At 42.4% G+C, this 15,565-nt stretch overlaps 1 protein-coding gene and 1 long non-coding RNA gene across 3 annotated transcripts in view; one reads left to right on the top strand and one right to left on the bottom strand.

The window, feature by feature from the left end:
* The window catches only part of SNX2 (sorting nexin 2), a 32,619-nt gene extending 25,931 nt beyond the window's left edge, over positions 1 to 6,688 (bottom strand). Inside the window, exon 1 of the mRNA XM_056324109.1 lies at positions 6,532 to 6,688. Coding sequence (XP_056180084.1) covers positions 6,532 to 6,639 — 108 coding nt within the window. The 5' untranslated portion in view covers positions 6,640 to 6,688. The remainder of the gene's footprint in view (positions 1 to 6,531) is intronic.
* A 146-nt stretch (positions 6,689 to 6,834) lies between these two features.
* Positions 6,835 to 15,565, top strand: part of LOC130142356 (uncharacterized) — a 30,993-nt gene continuing 22,262 nt past the window's right edge. For both annotated transcript variants that reach the window (XR_008819367.1, XR_008819368.1), the window contains exon 1: positions 6,835 to 8,162. This is a non-coding gene — a long non-coding RNA (uncharacterized LOC130142356). The remainder of the gene's footprint in view (positions 8,163 to 15,565) is intronic.

Raw genomic sequence — 15,565 nt, 5'->3', positions numbered from 1 at the left:
AATCTGCAAGACTGACTTCTCACAACTTCATCCAAGATAGCTAGCTAAGAAGCTTTCAACAATAGCATATTTATTCATGAATGCATACACTTCAAAAGGAGTACCTGTGAATTGTCACTACTTGCTTCCTAATTTCTGCATAGAGTTATCATAACTTAAGTTCAGAACCAGAATCCAAAATAAGATAGCAAACGTTTCAGGCTACACTTCAACAAATGCCACAGGCTACAAAAGATTAAAAAAACTCTGAAACATACTGAAATGCCATTGTATTTTCATAATCACAAATGTACCAGAGGCAACAGTTCTAAGGCAGAGGCCTTCCTTACAGCTGACTCTCTAAGAACAGTGCCCATCCTGACATGGAGTATGGCACTGCTGCTTTACTTCAAGCAGCACAGAGCAAGATGCTGGCCATTGCATCTATCTAGACCTCAGTCATGTCAAATTCTGGTACAGAGGAAGCAAGTAAGAAAAAGTAAAAATCCTGTCTGATCAATTCAGACACAGTACAAAAGAGTTTTGCAGAGGACATATGAAAACAAGACTCTCTTGACCTGGAAAGGTGTTAGCTCAAGCTTGTCCCTGCTGAAGACAGAAGGAAGATGAAAGCAAATACAAGAATACCAGAAAATGTATACTGCTTTAAAACATATTATGGTTGCTAACAAGGAACTACTCAATTCAAATGATGGAAGAGGTTATATCCCCTTCCCTTTGCCAAAGGCTGCCAGCCTCTGAAAAGCCCACATACAATGTGGAGAAACCAGTAAACAGAGCAAAGTGATGGGCGACAAAAGAAGCAGCCTCTCAAACTGCTCGGGTTTTGACCTACAGCCTGCAAAGAAAGTTGAAGCAGAAACACTCAGGAACCGTAAGTAGATAGTAAAATTTTACAACCTGACAAGGAACCAATCCACTTATCACATGTACACTTCTCATCTCATACTAAACCAATGCCAAAATGGTCCCACAGCAAACAGAGTGCTCTGGGGTAATAAAAGTGTATTTGTTCACTCTATGAAGCATGAACCTTAAGTTGTATCACAAGGCTTGCAACCAATTTAGATGAAATTAACTAGGAAATTTAAGAAAACCTCATCATTTGACATGCTTCATTACTCTACAAATGACAGTATAAATAGTATGTGTCACATTTAATAGTCAACAGTTTTAATTGTTTTCAGAAGTAGCATATTGCGGAAGTAACAGTCTGTCTCTCCCGACAGTGCTGCATGAAGCTGGGACTTCAAGATCTTGTCCTTCAGCTAGAAAAGCAAAGCACGGAAATGCTTGATTTCCCTGTGAGGTTCAAGCAGTTTAAAGTTTTATCAGCAAAAGCAATTCTTCACAAAACCATTACAGACACCCATTCCAAACCAGTTTTTCTGCTACTCTACTTGGAACAGCAACCTGCTCAGTTTCATAGATCTGGGGCTTAGGACATAGTGGGGACCCCACACTACCACAGATGCAGAAGGGTATATAGTTCATCAATTCACCTCCACGAACACCAGTTGTAATATAGCCAGGCACGTATGAAAAAGACATAGTGTAGAAACTCCTTAAAAATTATTTATGGTCTGAACACAGCCATCAGTTTGTTTTTAAGAGTTCTGCAACAAACTTCAGTTTGTTACCTTTAGAAGTTCTCTTCAAAACAGACATAGTTTTCAGGGAACTATGAAAACCCAGAAAGCCACAGCACTGAATGTATCAGAAACTAGAGGCAGTAATTCCTGATAATCCAATTATTTTAAACAGTCAGTGGCTCAGAGTTTGCTACTCAGCTTCTCAAAAAATGCATCCATACACCCAGACAGCTATTAACATATTAAGCTATTCCAGTTACACCCTACTACAGGCACAAGCTATAAGACAGGACCCCAACTTTGCTCCCTTATCTCTATGAAGTACAGTTGAAATGGTGATTAAAATGGCTGTCAGAGGAGTTAGTATTAGCATAGTGAAAACCTGAGTATCATAAAAGAAATGAAAGACAAGACTAACAAAAAACCCTCACAGGCCAGACACACACAAACAGCACAGCTGTTTAGAAATTTTAAGTTTACTTGAGGCCAATGATTCACAAAGTGTTCCAAACATGCCCATTTCCTGAAAGGTACATGCCTGTGAAATTTACAAATCGCTCCTGAGCTGAAAGAAAGTCAGGTGAAGCATCCAACAACCAAGATGCCCAATGGCCAGGACATTCAGGTATGCAGGACAGTCAGGATCCTGCTTTAATTGTTTTCTAGAAAACAAGTTTCTGGTGAGAGGCCTATGTGCCCATTCCAATTTGCAACGGCAATAGCAAGCTCATTTTTTTCCTTTTTTTGGTGCATTACATTTTTTGGCAATAATTAAGTATTTTATAGCTCTGACTTAAAAGAAACAAGAACAAGTTCTCACATTTTCTGTTGGCTGAAATTATAGCCCTAGATGTTCGGTTATCCTCCCTTCTCTTAATAGTAGGGTCCCCTTCAAACCAGTTCAACTACTGGTCTGAAACCCTTCCTAGCCTCCTTCAGTCAGAACACAGTAGGCTGACAAAAGCTGACCATCATATTATTCTAGTTGTTCAAGTTAAGCCAGCTCATTGTCTGAAACAGGGTTACAGAAGCTCGTGAAGAATCACAGAAGAATGAATCACAGCATGGGCAGAGAGAACAGACTTAATGGCAGGACAGTTAACATTTTCAGCAGGAAGTAAGAGGACACAAGCAACCATACTAGAATGAAAACCTACATGCTTCCATTACAGCCTGGATTTAACACCAAGGAACAAGACACATTTCCAGTAGAATTACACAAGAATTAACCTTGGAATTACCTTCTGTAATGGTCACTGTTAATTCAATGGATATCATGAAAGACATCTGGACTTCTCCTACCTAATGTTTTGCCTTCTGTGCAAAAAACAAGTGCATATTGCTGATCTTTGACATAAACTGATAAACTGGCAATGGGATTATATACACACCCTGCCCTAAATGACAGTCCTTGACAGGTTACCACATCTACCACTTACTGATTGTTCTCAAATGCCTCTATATAATCTTCCATTACAAAATAAACTAGGAATATAAATACCCATTGAAATGAGTAGGTGAAGCCTAGCTACATGTTCATCTGACACCTGCTTTACAAAAGACAGGCAATACAGAGTGAGATGTTTAGAGGAAGTTAAGTAAGAAGTGGTGCAACAGTTAAACAAGGAAGATGGCAGAGAAAGACTAGGGCAAGGAGGAGGAAGGAGAAGGAAATTACAAAATGAGAGTAACGCTAAAAATACTATTTGTCAGAAAATCTAACATATGCTTTTTTCATATGTGTTGCCAAAAATTACTTTCATACAGTTGTTTGCAGTCCCTCCTAACAGTGGCAGAGGACACAGCAGATTACCGATTTGTTGATTACAAACCACTAACAGGAGGATGATTCTTTTCATAATGCACAGTTAACTTCCAAAACTTGTGCATATCATGGACACTTTCTAATGAAACAAAAAATCACGCACTTGAGAATTTAGCAAGTAGCTAAAAGTTCATGGAAAGTTACTAATACTGTAATGTTACCTAGGGCTCAGGAAGTCCTTGAGATACAAAAACCTGGAGGCTGGAAGAGCACTGAGGGTGACTATCAGCACTTACATATAATCACAAGTAATGTTCTTCACACAGAATCCACCACTGAGTATCACTGTAAATGGAATCTTGGCTCAGACCAATTGTCTGATTCAGACTGGCCATTCTCACTGACGAAAGCAAATCTAGCAGCTAAAGGGAGACCACTCAGTGACCATGAATTTTGTGGAGGCAGTCCTCCAGACATTACAATATGGTTGGCACAATAAAAAACAAATAATCATTCTACTGCTCTTAGGCACTGTGGATATCTGACAAGGAAATGAGTACCCCACGAGCTCAGACAAGCTGCTGTTCAGCCTAGTGCCCAGAGTTCATAAGTGCCTGACATTTACTGAAAGTAATAGTTCTCATTCTGTGCCACTCAGCAAGTTTTCAAGTCTTAGAATGTGTTCCCACTGCTCCCCAGAAGTGCTAGGTATTACAGCTCAGTGTGATCTTTAATCTTTTATATTCTAGGATTAAGAGGATTTAATTCAAGACATTAACTTCTAGTACATGCACCAAGAAAGTTAAAACTCCAGCTTCTTTTTCTTCACATCAGAGAATTCAACTTGAAATAAGCAATATTCTCCATTTGATTACACAGATAAGCCACTGAAGTCAGTAAGCCTTCCTGTATTTGCCATTCATAACATACACTGACTTTATATGTTGTCAGAAGAAACTTAGATGAGTTAGCATGTGTTTTCCAAATGGAGTTTTTGTTAGCATAGAAGCTATTTGAAAGATGCAGTAGAAATCTCACAGCTTCTCCAATGCACAACCACATCATAGGTTAGAAAGAAGCAGCATGCCTTTTGTGAGCTGCCATGAGAATGAAAGCAAGAAAAATAGGAGAGGGAGACACTGAAATTAATCACACAAAAAGCAAATGGACAGCTCCAAGATAAACCAGTTAGGAACCACTTCGAAGTACCACTGGCTTTGAACCTCACTGTTCCTTACCATGGTCTCTCCTCTGGTATCATCAAATAAATACACGATCAATGACAAAAAGCATGGCACCATTCTGTTGCTACTGTAGAACTTCCACTGGCACTTAGAAACAGCTACTTCATGAATATTTACAGGATTAAAACAACACTCCAGACAGAAGTTTAATTAGGCCCGCACCATGAGATAATCACTCTTCTCTGGACTAAGGTGTCCTAAACACTTGAGTTAAATAATCTACATCCAAACTAGCAAGGAGTTCAAAGTCAATTTTCATGATCTCCTCCTCCCAAACTTGCAAGAAAAACACAAGATTAAGGCTCTTGGCTATATGCTGTAGCTGATTAGATGTCAAAAAAAGTTTCACTGACAAAGCTTTTCAAAGCTTCTCTTTACTTAAAGAGGCTTCCCCTTTCTACTCAACTACTTTCTTCCAAATACTTTTTACAAAAACAAAGCAGCGCAAGCGAACTGTCAGCCAAACCACTCGATACAAAGTGCATTTCTTTGCTGGTTTTTGCAGTTAGAGGAGTTTTCAATAACTGTTTTGTATCATTAAGATAAGGACTTCTTACCGTAACAGTGGTTTAGACACTATATCTTATCTCTTGCAGCTTTAATTCTAGACTGTACCAGTAAAGACATTATTTGTTAAACTGCTGTCTTCATACACAGAACAAGACTCCAATAATAGACCCAGAGATGCACAGAAGTCTATTGATACAATTCTTGTCAACTGCAAGTTCACATCATTTGCTATTCCTTCACAGCATTTTACCACAGATCTTTTTCTACCAAAGCACAGATTATGCATCTATTAAAAAAAAAAGAAGCTACTTGAGAGAAGGCAAGTGACTTTAAAATACATTTAGGAGCCTCTTTGCATACTGGCCTTTTTCGTTAAAGACAGGCAACAGCCAGGGTAAAACAAAGAAACATGCATTGATCTTATTACTGTAAAGGTCAGGGACAGGAAACTCTTCAGGAAAAGAGGAACATGAACAATTTTCTTTTTAAATGGGCAACTGTGCACAGGAAGAACAAAGGTCTTCCAGATGATACTAGCAGAACACTTTAGGAGAAAAACGACCACAACAACTCAGCAAGAAAAGCTCCCACTATAATGAACACATAAGCCTTTTTCAGAAGGAGGACCTATTTATGCATCCAGTTGTTCTAGGGCTTTTTTTCTGTATTACACTCCTGACACAAAAAGCGAGCACGGTTTAGAGATGTGTTCACCACAAATGTTCCTGTCTTCCAGACTCATTTGTCTGAACTACTGAACGACTGTGAACAAGGCTTCACAACGCCTGGCAGGCACGCCTGCTGCCTTCAGTGGCCCCGAACTGCCCCTCCGGCCAGGGGGCCAGGGGCCGCAGCCGGCCAGAGGCACCCAGCGCTGCGCCGCCTCCGGCGAAGAGTAAGTTTCTACGCGCTTTTGCAAACTGCAAGGGGGTGAAGCCTCGGAAAGAGGCCAGACAAAGAAAGTGGGCTGTTATTAATCCACGCAAAGTCTAAGGCGGGGTGGGGGGGAGGACCAGCGAAAGAGGCGTTGCGTGCAGAGGAAAGGTGCAAATGTTTATTACCCTGGCAGCACAAGAAGGGGTTAAGGCAAAGGAGAGCGGGGACCCGGCACAGCGGCACTTGGAGAAAGAGTCTTCGGTTTCCCTCGGCCGGAGAAGACCCGAAGGGAACCACGGAGCTCCCACTGGGCCGAGGTCACTCGCTCGCCGGTGGGGCAGCGCCGAGGGGCCACCGTGGCCGGCACAGCGGCAAGAGGCGGGGCCGCTGCTGGGGGCCGGGCCGGTGAAGGCCGGCGGCCGGGCGGGGGCCGGGGCCCCCAGGCAGGAGCGCGGCACCGGCGGTCTGGCGGGGAAGGGAGGGCCCGGCGGGCGCCGGCCCGGCTGCGGGGGCTCGGAGCCCGCGGTGCCGGGCGGTCTCTCACCTCCAGGGTGGATACAGTGCTGGTGAAGAGGTCCTCGCCGTCCTCCAGCTCCTCGAAGTCGGCGGGCCGCGCCTCCCCCAGTGGCGGGGGCTCCCTCTCCGCCGCCATCTTCCCCTCCAGCCCGGCCGCCAGCCCCGGCCCCCCGCGCCCACGTGACGGCCGCCCCGCCCCCTCCCGCCACGTGATTGTAGCGGGCCGGCGGGTCGGGGCCGGGTGGGGGCGGTAGCTTCCCCCTTCCCCCTTCCCGGGGGTCGCCGGGAGCTCGGGCCGGGGCAGCTGCCGTGAAATCGCTCCGTGAAGTCGGTGGCGGTCCGTGGAACCCCGCAAAGCCCTTGTCCCGCGAAGGCGGCGCCCACGCGTGTCTGCGTGCCAGGCGGCCTGCCCGGCGCGGGGAGCTGGCTGTGCCGGGGGCTTGCTTGCCTGCCCGCCCACCCCTGCCGGCCTGCCCGCCCTGGCCTGCCCGCCCCTGCATGCCCACCTGCCCCTGCCCGCCTGCTCCTGCTTGCCCGGCCTTGCCGCCCGCCCCTGCCTGCCTCCGGGGGGTGGTGTTCGTGCAGCCCTCGGGGGTGCGAGCCTGAGCCTCGGTGTGGAGCGTGTGCCGGGGGCGCAGCCCGGGAAACGCCCCGCTGGAGGAGACGCTCCTTTGCCGCCCCGCTCACACCCGCCATTCCCGACTTTCCCCCGTGGCACGCCGTGTGCCACGCCGCGCTCCCCTGTGGGGACTCGGGACGGCGGGGCTGGTCCCGGCACCGTTGCCAGCGCCCGCCGTGTGCCTTGCCCCGCACCGCCGGGAGGAGCTTCCAGAAATGTAATTTTCCCATGTTACGTCAGTCGCTGAGTTGAGAACTGGTTTTTTTGGGGGGCCGGGACACCCCACTGACCAGGCGGCTGGAGGTGCGGCCCCCGCAGCGCTCCGCGGAGCGGCTCCTGGGCGGGGCATGCACACCCGCTGCGGTAACGATTGTGCAAATAAAAAAGTGTCTGCAGGCCCGTTCCCTAAGGTACTGTTTCCAAATTGCTTTTTTTTATTCCCTCCGTTTGTGAGTTAGCTCACAAATCATAGCCATTCTTCTGAAATTTTAAGTTGTAACACTCATGTTAAAAAAAAAAAAAAAAGAAAAGGTGAAGTCAGGCTTCAGCAGTGTGTATATGGTAAGTATTACCTAGGGTACTTAACACTCGATTTGAGCTGTTGTTGTTTCTGCTCTGTTGAAAACAAATTTCAAAAAGTATCTTGATTTTCTGTATTGACAAAGTAGAGGTTTCACCCGATTGGCGTGCTAATGTTGCGTGAGGACTTTGTTAACGTCTGCTGCGTTGAAAATTTCTAAACTGCATCCAATGTAGACAGCACTCTTCACAGAGGAAGAATGAGTCGGTTTCTACAGACTATGGGCTCTTTGGGGTGAGGGGGGCACCTCTGGTGTTTGCAGAGTGCCTGGAAAGAGTATGGTCTTACGTACTGTTTTCCTTTGGCCCCTCCCAATCACATAATGAGAAAGTTGTAAATATGTAAACAGAAATACATGTTATCTTGGAAACATGTAAGTGCCATGCATAATTTTATCTGTACCACTCAAGCTGGAGATGTCAGCAATTGTGGAGAGCTCTCTCCTTGGAGATATGGACTGGTGAGTTAACAGAAAATGTCCCTCATCCCTGCCTATCTCTGAGGAAGTTTCATGCCTCTGTGCTTTGAGTGAGACGTGGTAAACCTCCTACTCAGCAGAGCTAAATTTGTGTTGAAAATTGGGAACTCAGATTTCCTATTGCAAATAAAAAAAAGTTATCAAACAGGACATTTATGAATGACAGTTGCAGTGAAGATGACAATATCTGTTCCTAGACATATAGAAGTAGGTAGAAAAGGAACACCCAACCTTTCCCATTTTCCTCAGATCAGAAAAAGTGATCCACTACTCTAGTACAAAGACATATTGTGAGACGGATGTAGCTACAATATCACTGTTACTAGAAGCTGTAATAAGTTGCTTGTCATTTACCAGGTTGGATAGCGTTTTCAAGTTTCATGGGAATAAGACATTTTCCAGCATTATCTGTTTCCCTTTTCTGTACAAAGCAAGAATAGTAGTGATACTGAGGTTGTTTGCAGTGACTATGAGATGAAATATACTCTATTCACATTTTTACTTTATCCCTAAACTCAGCCCATTTCTGTTCATTGTATCTCTAAATAAAATTCAGAGGTCTTTTTAAGATTTAAAAATGCAGAGTCAGCAACTTAAAAAAGAATCTATTCAAAATATGCAAACACTTTCTATCCAGAAGTGCAGATCTCTGGCATCTACATTTTTGTGGGGGGCACTATCATTAAATCCTTGCCACCCTTCCAGTTTCTCATGGTGTTCCTGTTCTGCTATGCTGTTCTGTAAGCTTTTCAAATAACTGGCATGTGCACGCTTTATCTAGAAGTTATGATTCAATCATCTCAGTAATAGAAAATTGTGTTCTTTGACATGTGTTAAGATATCTCACCATAACTTTATTTGCTGTGATTAGAAAGATTGTATGATGTGTATTAATTTTTTTAGATTTCTGGCAAGTGTACTAATCTAGCATAATACTTAGGTATTTAATAGTTTTCCACTAGACTGACTGGTTTTATGACTTCATCAAGATTCACACCCATGCCTTTAATGCTTATGTGGCTAGACTGTAAATCAGGTCTCTGAAATACCTTGAAGTAGTCATCTGTCACACCAATTGAGTATGCTGCTGAAGCAGAATAAAATGAAGAGCAAACAAGATGTCAGCTGTGTTTTGGGTTGGGTTGTTTGGTTTTTTTTTCCTTCTTGTCACTCATAAAGAAAGGTATGTAAGGAGCATAGCTTCTCTGATTCAAAATAACATTGTATTTATAAGTTGTGTGTGTGGGGGTATGTTACTTACTTTTCCTATGCTGCTGAGATCTATGGCTGCAGAAATCTACTGCAGATATTTTTGTGTTCTAGGGATCAAGGAGTGATACATAGGAAACTACAGAACCTGGATTTTAAACTAATTGAGATATTAGTTTGAAAAACTGCATATTAGTAAATCTGGGTGGAAAAATAATCCAAAATAGAGAACCAATCATGGAAGTAAATTGGAAAACATTAATGCTGGAGAAAACTTAGTATGATTGCAAAAAGCCAATCACATATGAGATTGTGGTGTGTTACTGCAAGAACTAAAACCTCAGTTTAAAGTCTAAGCCTCATCCCTGTCCGCCTGGGTATTAATATGTGTGTCATTCAGTAAATGTGTAATAGCTGTCAACTCTACCCCTGCTACTAAGTCAGAATGTAAGGGAGAGGAAGCTACCTAGTGTCTTAACGGAAACTGCAGCCACCCCTTGCTTTGCAGCCAATAAATCCACCTCTGTAATGCTACATGAGAAGGATATTAAGGTTGCAAAGTCAAGAACCTGAACAGTAGAAGCATCTAGGCAAAGTTCACATGTGAAACTTGTTTAAGCACTTTGTGTATATGCAGTGTGCCTGCTTTAATTATCTGGTTACGTGCTAATGTTTCTTTAGGAGCCCTCTTCCCAAGGAGCATTGACTGCATGCTTACAGACACTGTTTTTCCTTATTGTTTGCTGACAGTTAGCTCTGTACTTCATATATTATCCACAGTTCTAACCCTACTCTGAAGAGAAAAAGATCTGTCTCCTCAGGAGCTTTTCTCTGAGCCTTGTCACTACCAGATCTAAGCATTTCACAGGCACTGATGAATTTCATCTTTGGAGCATTCCTGTGAGAGTATGTTGCCCATTTCACAGGCAGTGAGCAGACACTGAAAAATTAAAACTCAGAAGTGTTTATTAATTTGGATGCCAAAGCTGAAACAGCTAGTATTTCTTTTTTTACTAGAATACCTAACATTTAAAGTTTCTTCACCTAGGCAGCAACCCTCAATATCACAGTACTAGCCCTACCCACGCCCATTTTTAGGGGTGGACTTTTATTTTTTTCCTTCTTTATTCTGTCCCTTCCTTTCCTTTTGTCAGCCCTTGTCAGGTCCCAAACTTCCTTGAATAGCCTTCAGAGAAGTAGAGAACCCTCCAAAAATAGTAATTTCTGGTTTTGGCTCACCAGCCAGCAATTCCTCCAAGTCAGTGCATCTGCTGCGCAAAACTTTCACTGTACCTCTCCTGCTTATGCCCACGGTATCTATGGGCTCTGCAAGCCTTTGCAGTCCAGCCCTGCAGAGGGGATATAGAAATCAAAGAAGTCTTCTGCATAAACACTTTTTGGAGCTGTTATGCTATAAAACTCTTCTTTTTATTGTGCAGGAACAGGTTTCACTGAGGTGCATAATCTTGTCAATTTAAATGGCTTTAAAAGGAACAATACAACAGCATTAGGGCTCCGTGTCATTTCTCTAGTTCAGGCCACAGAGGTGCTGAAGCACTGGAATAGTTACAAGAAGTTATTAGGGTATGGGCAATATACCATTTATTACTTTGCTTGGATATACTTCTTTCCATCCATCCAAAACCGATTAAATTAGATGCAAAATAAAGATGACAAAGTTCCAAGCAATGTGAATCAAGGTTTTGTAATCAAGTATGTCAGATTTTGGTAACTTCTTTTGTGTGTCAGACTTCACTGACTCTGTCTTAGTATTGTACTAATAGCCACTGCAATATTGTGTCATTTTAACAACAGAAATAACAATGAAACTGAGAAACTCAAGCCTAAGAAGCAGCTGTTTTGGGAGAGTGATAGTTATACAAGCTCGAGGTCAGCCTCTGTGGTTTGGATCTGTAGGGAGCTGCAGGAGGTTATCTGGTCTATTTGGTGGAAAATGTTTGTCAAACTGTTTCTTAAACATCTCCAAAGATGAAGACCCCAAAACCTGTGCAGGCAAGCTGCTTTACTGCTTTGCTATCTAGCACCAGAAAAGAGCAAGTCCAGAGGAGGGCCAGAAAGGTGGTCATAGGGTCCTGCCAGTTACACAGCCTCCTGTGGAGTATGACTTTGTAGCAGCATGGTGCTATGGGGGCTCCTTCAGTTTGTGATCATATTCAGAACTGATACTAGGCTCACTATCTATCTGTGAAGTGGTTTAGTTAGACTTTGGAGCAAAATCTCACATTCCCTGCTGAATTTTGTCTCTCTTTTTACTGACACTTACACCAATCTGTTTTGGACATTTTGAATTCTCTTGCTATGCTACAAGTGTTTGGTATCACTTGCAAATATAATATGCATTCTCCCTCTTCCATCACTGATGAGACTATTAAATCATGTCAGGCCTACAGGAACCCACTGTCATCTTTCATTCAGTGCATCCTTCCATAAAAATGGTAATCACTGAAAAATAGTCTTGACTTTGTTTTTTAACCAGTTTTGTACCTACTTTATAATAGGTTAACATACAGGTTTCATTAGCTTCCTTATGAAAGTGTCATAAAAGACAAACGTTCAAGAAATACTGAGGGAATATTTCTTCACTAAGAGATATTGTAAAAAAAATGGCTGAGTGCAGTGAGGCAACAACCACCACCAGAGTGCTGAGAGTTAGAGTAGATGAATTTTGGAGATTTGATTTTTCACATTTATAAAATATTAAAAAAGGAATAATGTGCTGTTGTGTAGTGCTTGCACTTGCACACAGCAGTAAAGACTCTGCAGTGAGTCAGTGCTGCTAAGAAAAATTACAAAGCACAAATATTTACGGAATCTGTGCATTTGACACATGTAGCCAGTCATGCAGTCAGCCTAATCAACATTGCACTTCAGGTCATGATGACTGTTCTTCTGTGAAACATATGCCATCTTTCCATCTGGGTATTTAATTGCATATTTTACAAAAAAATAATTTGTTCTGTCACCTTTGTTTTGTTCTTTGCCAGTGTTTTCACTTACTAGAGAAAAATAATTTTTACTTACTAGAGAAAAATAATTTTTACGTATGTGAAAGAAAGTATTTCTTTCACCAGTTAGATACTTTGTACTCATTAGAGTAGTGACAGGTACTGCCCTCAATCAATTAACAGAATGGGAATTTCTGATCCCCAGTTCATCTAATGTGGCAATATACTAAAACATAAAGCTCCAGTAGCATTAGCTGAGTATGTTTACCCTGTTAGAATAGTAAGATGATGCAGAAGAACAGCAATTTTTTCCATCTTCATAAGCGCTAATGGCAGGTGAGAACTAAGCAAGAAACATTTGTTACTGTGACATGCATTTATCTGCTATTGGGATTGTCCGCCACTGCTTATGCTTTACAATACAGAATGCCTTACAGAAAAGCTTGCTTTTTTTTTTTCTTTTGGCACTACTAACCTTAAATCTAAACTGGGCTGTTGTTACTTGATGAGAGACATACAGCAACCTCTGACAAGCCTGATTTACTTTGGGCTTCAGTCATTCTCAGAGCTTATAAGGAGTTGTGTCCCAGTACAGAAGTCACACTGAAAACAAATGTAAGGATGTTGTTAGCAGGTGGTAGACCTGCAGCATCCCTTGACAATGTAGAAACCATGTGTCTAAAAAGCCCCAGAATTGTTGGAGGTGTGACAATACTTGGAAGAAGCATCGTATGTGCTTGCCTGAAGCTAACCCTTCTTCAAGCATCTGCTTATGGCCATGGAGAGAAGCATAGTTTTAATCACATCAAAGAGAGTTAAGGGTTCCTAAATGCTGAGTAATTATTTGTTCAGCTACTGCCCACTGAAATCTTTGGGTCATGTAACTGCAAGCTGATGGTCTATGACTAAGTCAATTTTGTACATTTCTATAGGTACAAAGCTATCTTGATTTTCAGAGAAAGTAAGGAAATCATGTAAGATCCGCAGCTGGGTCCGCATAAGGTATGAAGATTTGCAGCATTTTATTAATCAATTTTACCTCATTTTATGAGGGATAAATTGTTACAAGATTTTTGACAACAAATCAATAAAGTCAACATCCATGTTTTACTATTCTGTAACTTGCTAGGACTTTCAGTTAGAGGTAGGAGCACTAGAAGCCATCACCCTGCTTAAAGATTCATATACAATCTTAGCTGCTGTCTAAGTAATATTCACAGCAATTATTTCTTTGCATATTCTTTGATTCCTTTTTCAGAGCTATCTTTTTATATTGATGTTTTGAGTTGTCTTCATTCTGTCATCCAAAACTGGACGACACAAAGGTAGCTAGAAAAACGGTGATGAGGGGAAGGAGGCTGGGCCTTTGGCACAGCCTCAGAGATTAATAAGCGCACAGTCTCTGTTGGTGCCATCCCTGGGTGGCACATCAAGAGTTACCATTTGAAAATCCCTCCAGTTGGAGAAAAGGCTTCATGTAGCAATATTTCTTTAATGGATACCAAGTTTCTTAAACTGTGGACCATTTTATTTTCGTTAGGTGAGCGACATGGTCAGAGGTGATCCTCTTATTCTGCAGCTAATTTCTGGTACTGCGTTAGTAACTGCTCAGAAATGCCTCCTAACTCTTACCATTACTGCTTCACAAGGGGAGAATTTAACATTACCATTAATTTTTACTGATTTCTCAGATAAAATTTAATGTAGTGAGAACATTAAGGTCAGAACCATAATGAAAACAGTTTCATAGCTAAAAAAGCAACAATCCATTTCCAAGTGTCCATTTTTAGAAGAAAAAGAAAAATCACCTGCTGAAAGCACATACTTTGTTAAAAAAATCCCTGTAACCAGAGCTGCTTCTCAGTGTACATCTTTCAGCCAGCAGTACTATCTCCATCTAGTGTAGGACTTAGTAAGATGAGAGCTTAAAACAGTTTTGTGTTATGACTTGATAGGTGAAGCAAGTTTATATTGTTTTTCCCTTTCAGAGCTACAATTCTCAAGCTAACCTTAGTTCAGAAGATTTGAGGAGGGAGTAGGGGAGAACATGAATGAAGAGGAAGCCTTTTCCATGTGAGAATCTTGCAGAGAATCATGGCAAAAGCCTGAAGATAGAGAAGGTGGAAGCATGGAAGAAAATGGAAGTGACATGCAGGAAAAATCAGTGTAACCACCTCTCCAGTTCACCACCGTAAATATAAACCTTGGGAGCACTGTGTTGTTCTACTAAGCCTTGAGCCCGTGAGAAGGAGGCTTATGTTCCTGCTTCCTGGGCACAAAGCAGAGGCTGTGATGCTGACATACAGCTGCCTACTCCCATGCTGTGGGATCCCAGTGATGGAGGCCTTGCTATATCCTAAGGTGGCTGAGAGGTTTTTTGTTACCATAGGAACAAAAGCAGGTTTTACTGATCACAGGATTTTTCTGAAAGAAGATCTGCATTGTTAAAACGTTAAACTATAGTGCTGGCAGTCATCCATTCATAAAATGTACATAAAAGGCAAGGGCGACATTGCAACTAGTTCTTTGGGATAGATAAGGAACAACGTTTGTTATTTATATTCCAGACACCAAAGACTATGTATTTGGTATGTTCTCATGACTTTGAAGCCACTGCTAGGGAGTTGCCAAGAGGGACTCCAAAGAACTTGTGGAGGGTCGGGTTTCTAGGTTCCAGCTGTTCCAGCGCTACAATCATGCATCTGCAAAAGGAGGGAGGTGTTTGTCTGCTCTTACATAGATGTTCAGTGCCTTGAAATAGTTTGCCCCTCTCAGCTTCCTGTGTGTGGTTGATGTGAGGTAATTCACTCTGGCTTTAAAGCTGAAAGTAAGAGAATGGAAATCTGCTTTCTGAGAGTACTGCTGGAATTTTAAGAACGTGCATATACAGTGCACAGCTCCAAAACCCTGCACTTCAGTTCTCCCTTATCATTTCCATATGCATTTTGGGTACAGTTTACCTCTCATAACTTTAGCTGGCTAAAAAGCAGGAATCTAGTCTAAGCTATTCAGCTCATTTTGTAGGCTACAGAAGGAGACAGTGCAAGGAAACAATGATTTCTCTGGCATCCTACCTGTCTTTAATGCTAGGATGGATTGTCTGATGAGTGCCTATTGCCATTGCCTAGAGAGGGTGCTTATGCAAACACATAGACAGGTGCTACACTTCAGGACAACTGCGGTTAGGTGAGAAAATCTCATTCAGCAAAG

Source organism: Falco biarmicus, chromosome Z (assembly GCF_023638135.1).
Source record: "Falco biarmicus isolate bFalBia1 chromosome Z, bFalBia1.pri, whole genome shotgun sequence".
NCBI classification, from domain to species: Eukaryota; Metazoa; Chordata; class Aves; order Falconiformes; family Falconidae; genus Falco; species Falco biarmicus.
This window is presented reverse-complemented; position numbering and strand designations above follow the sequence as displayed.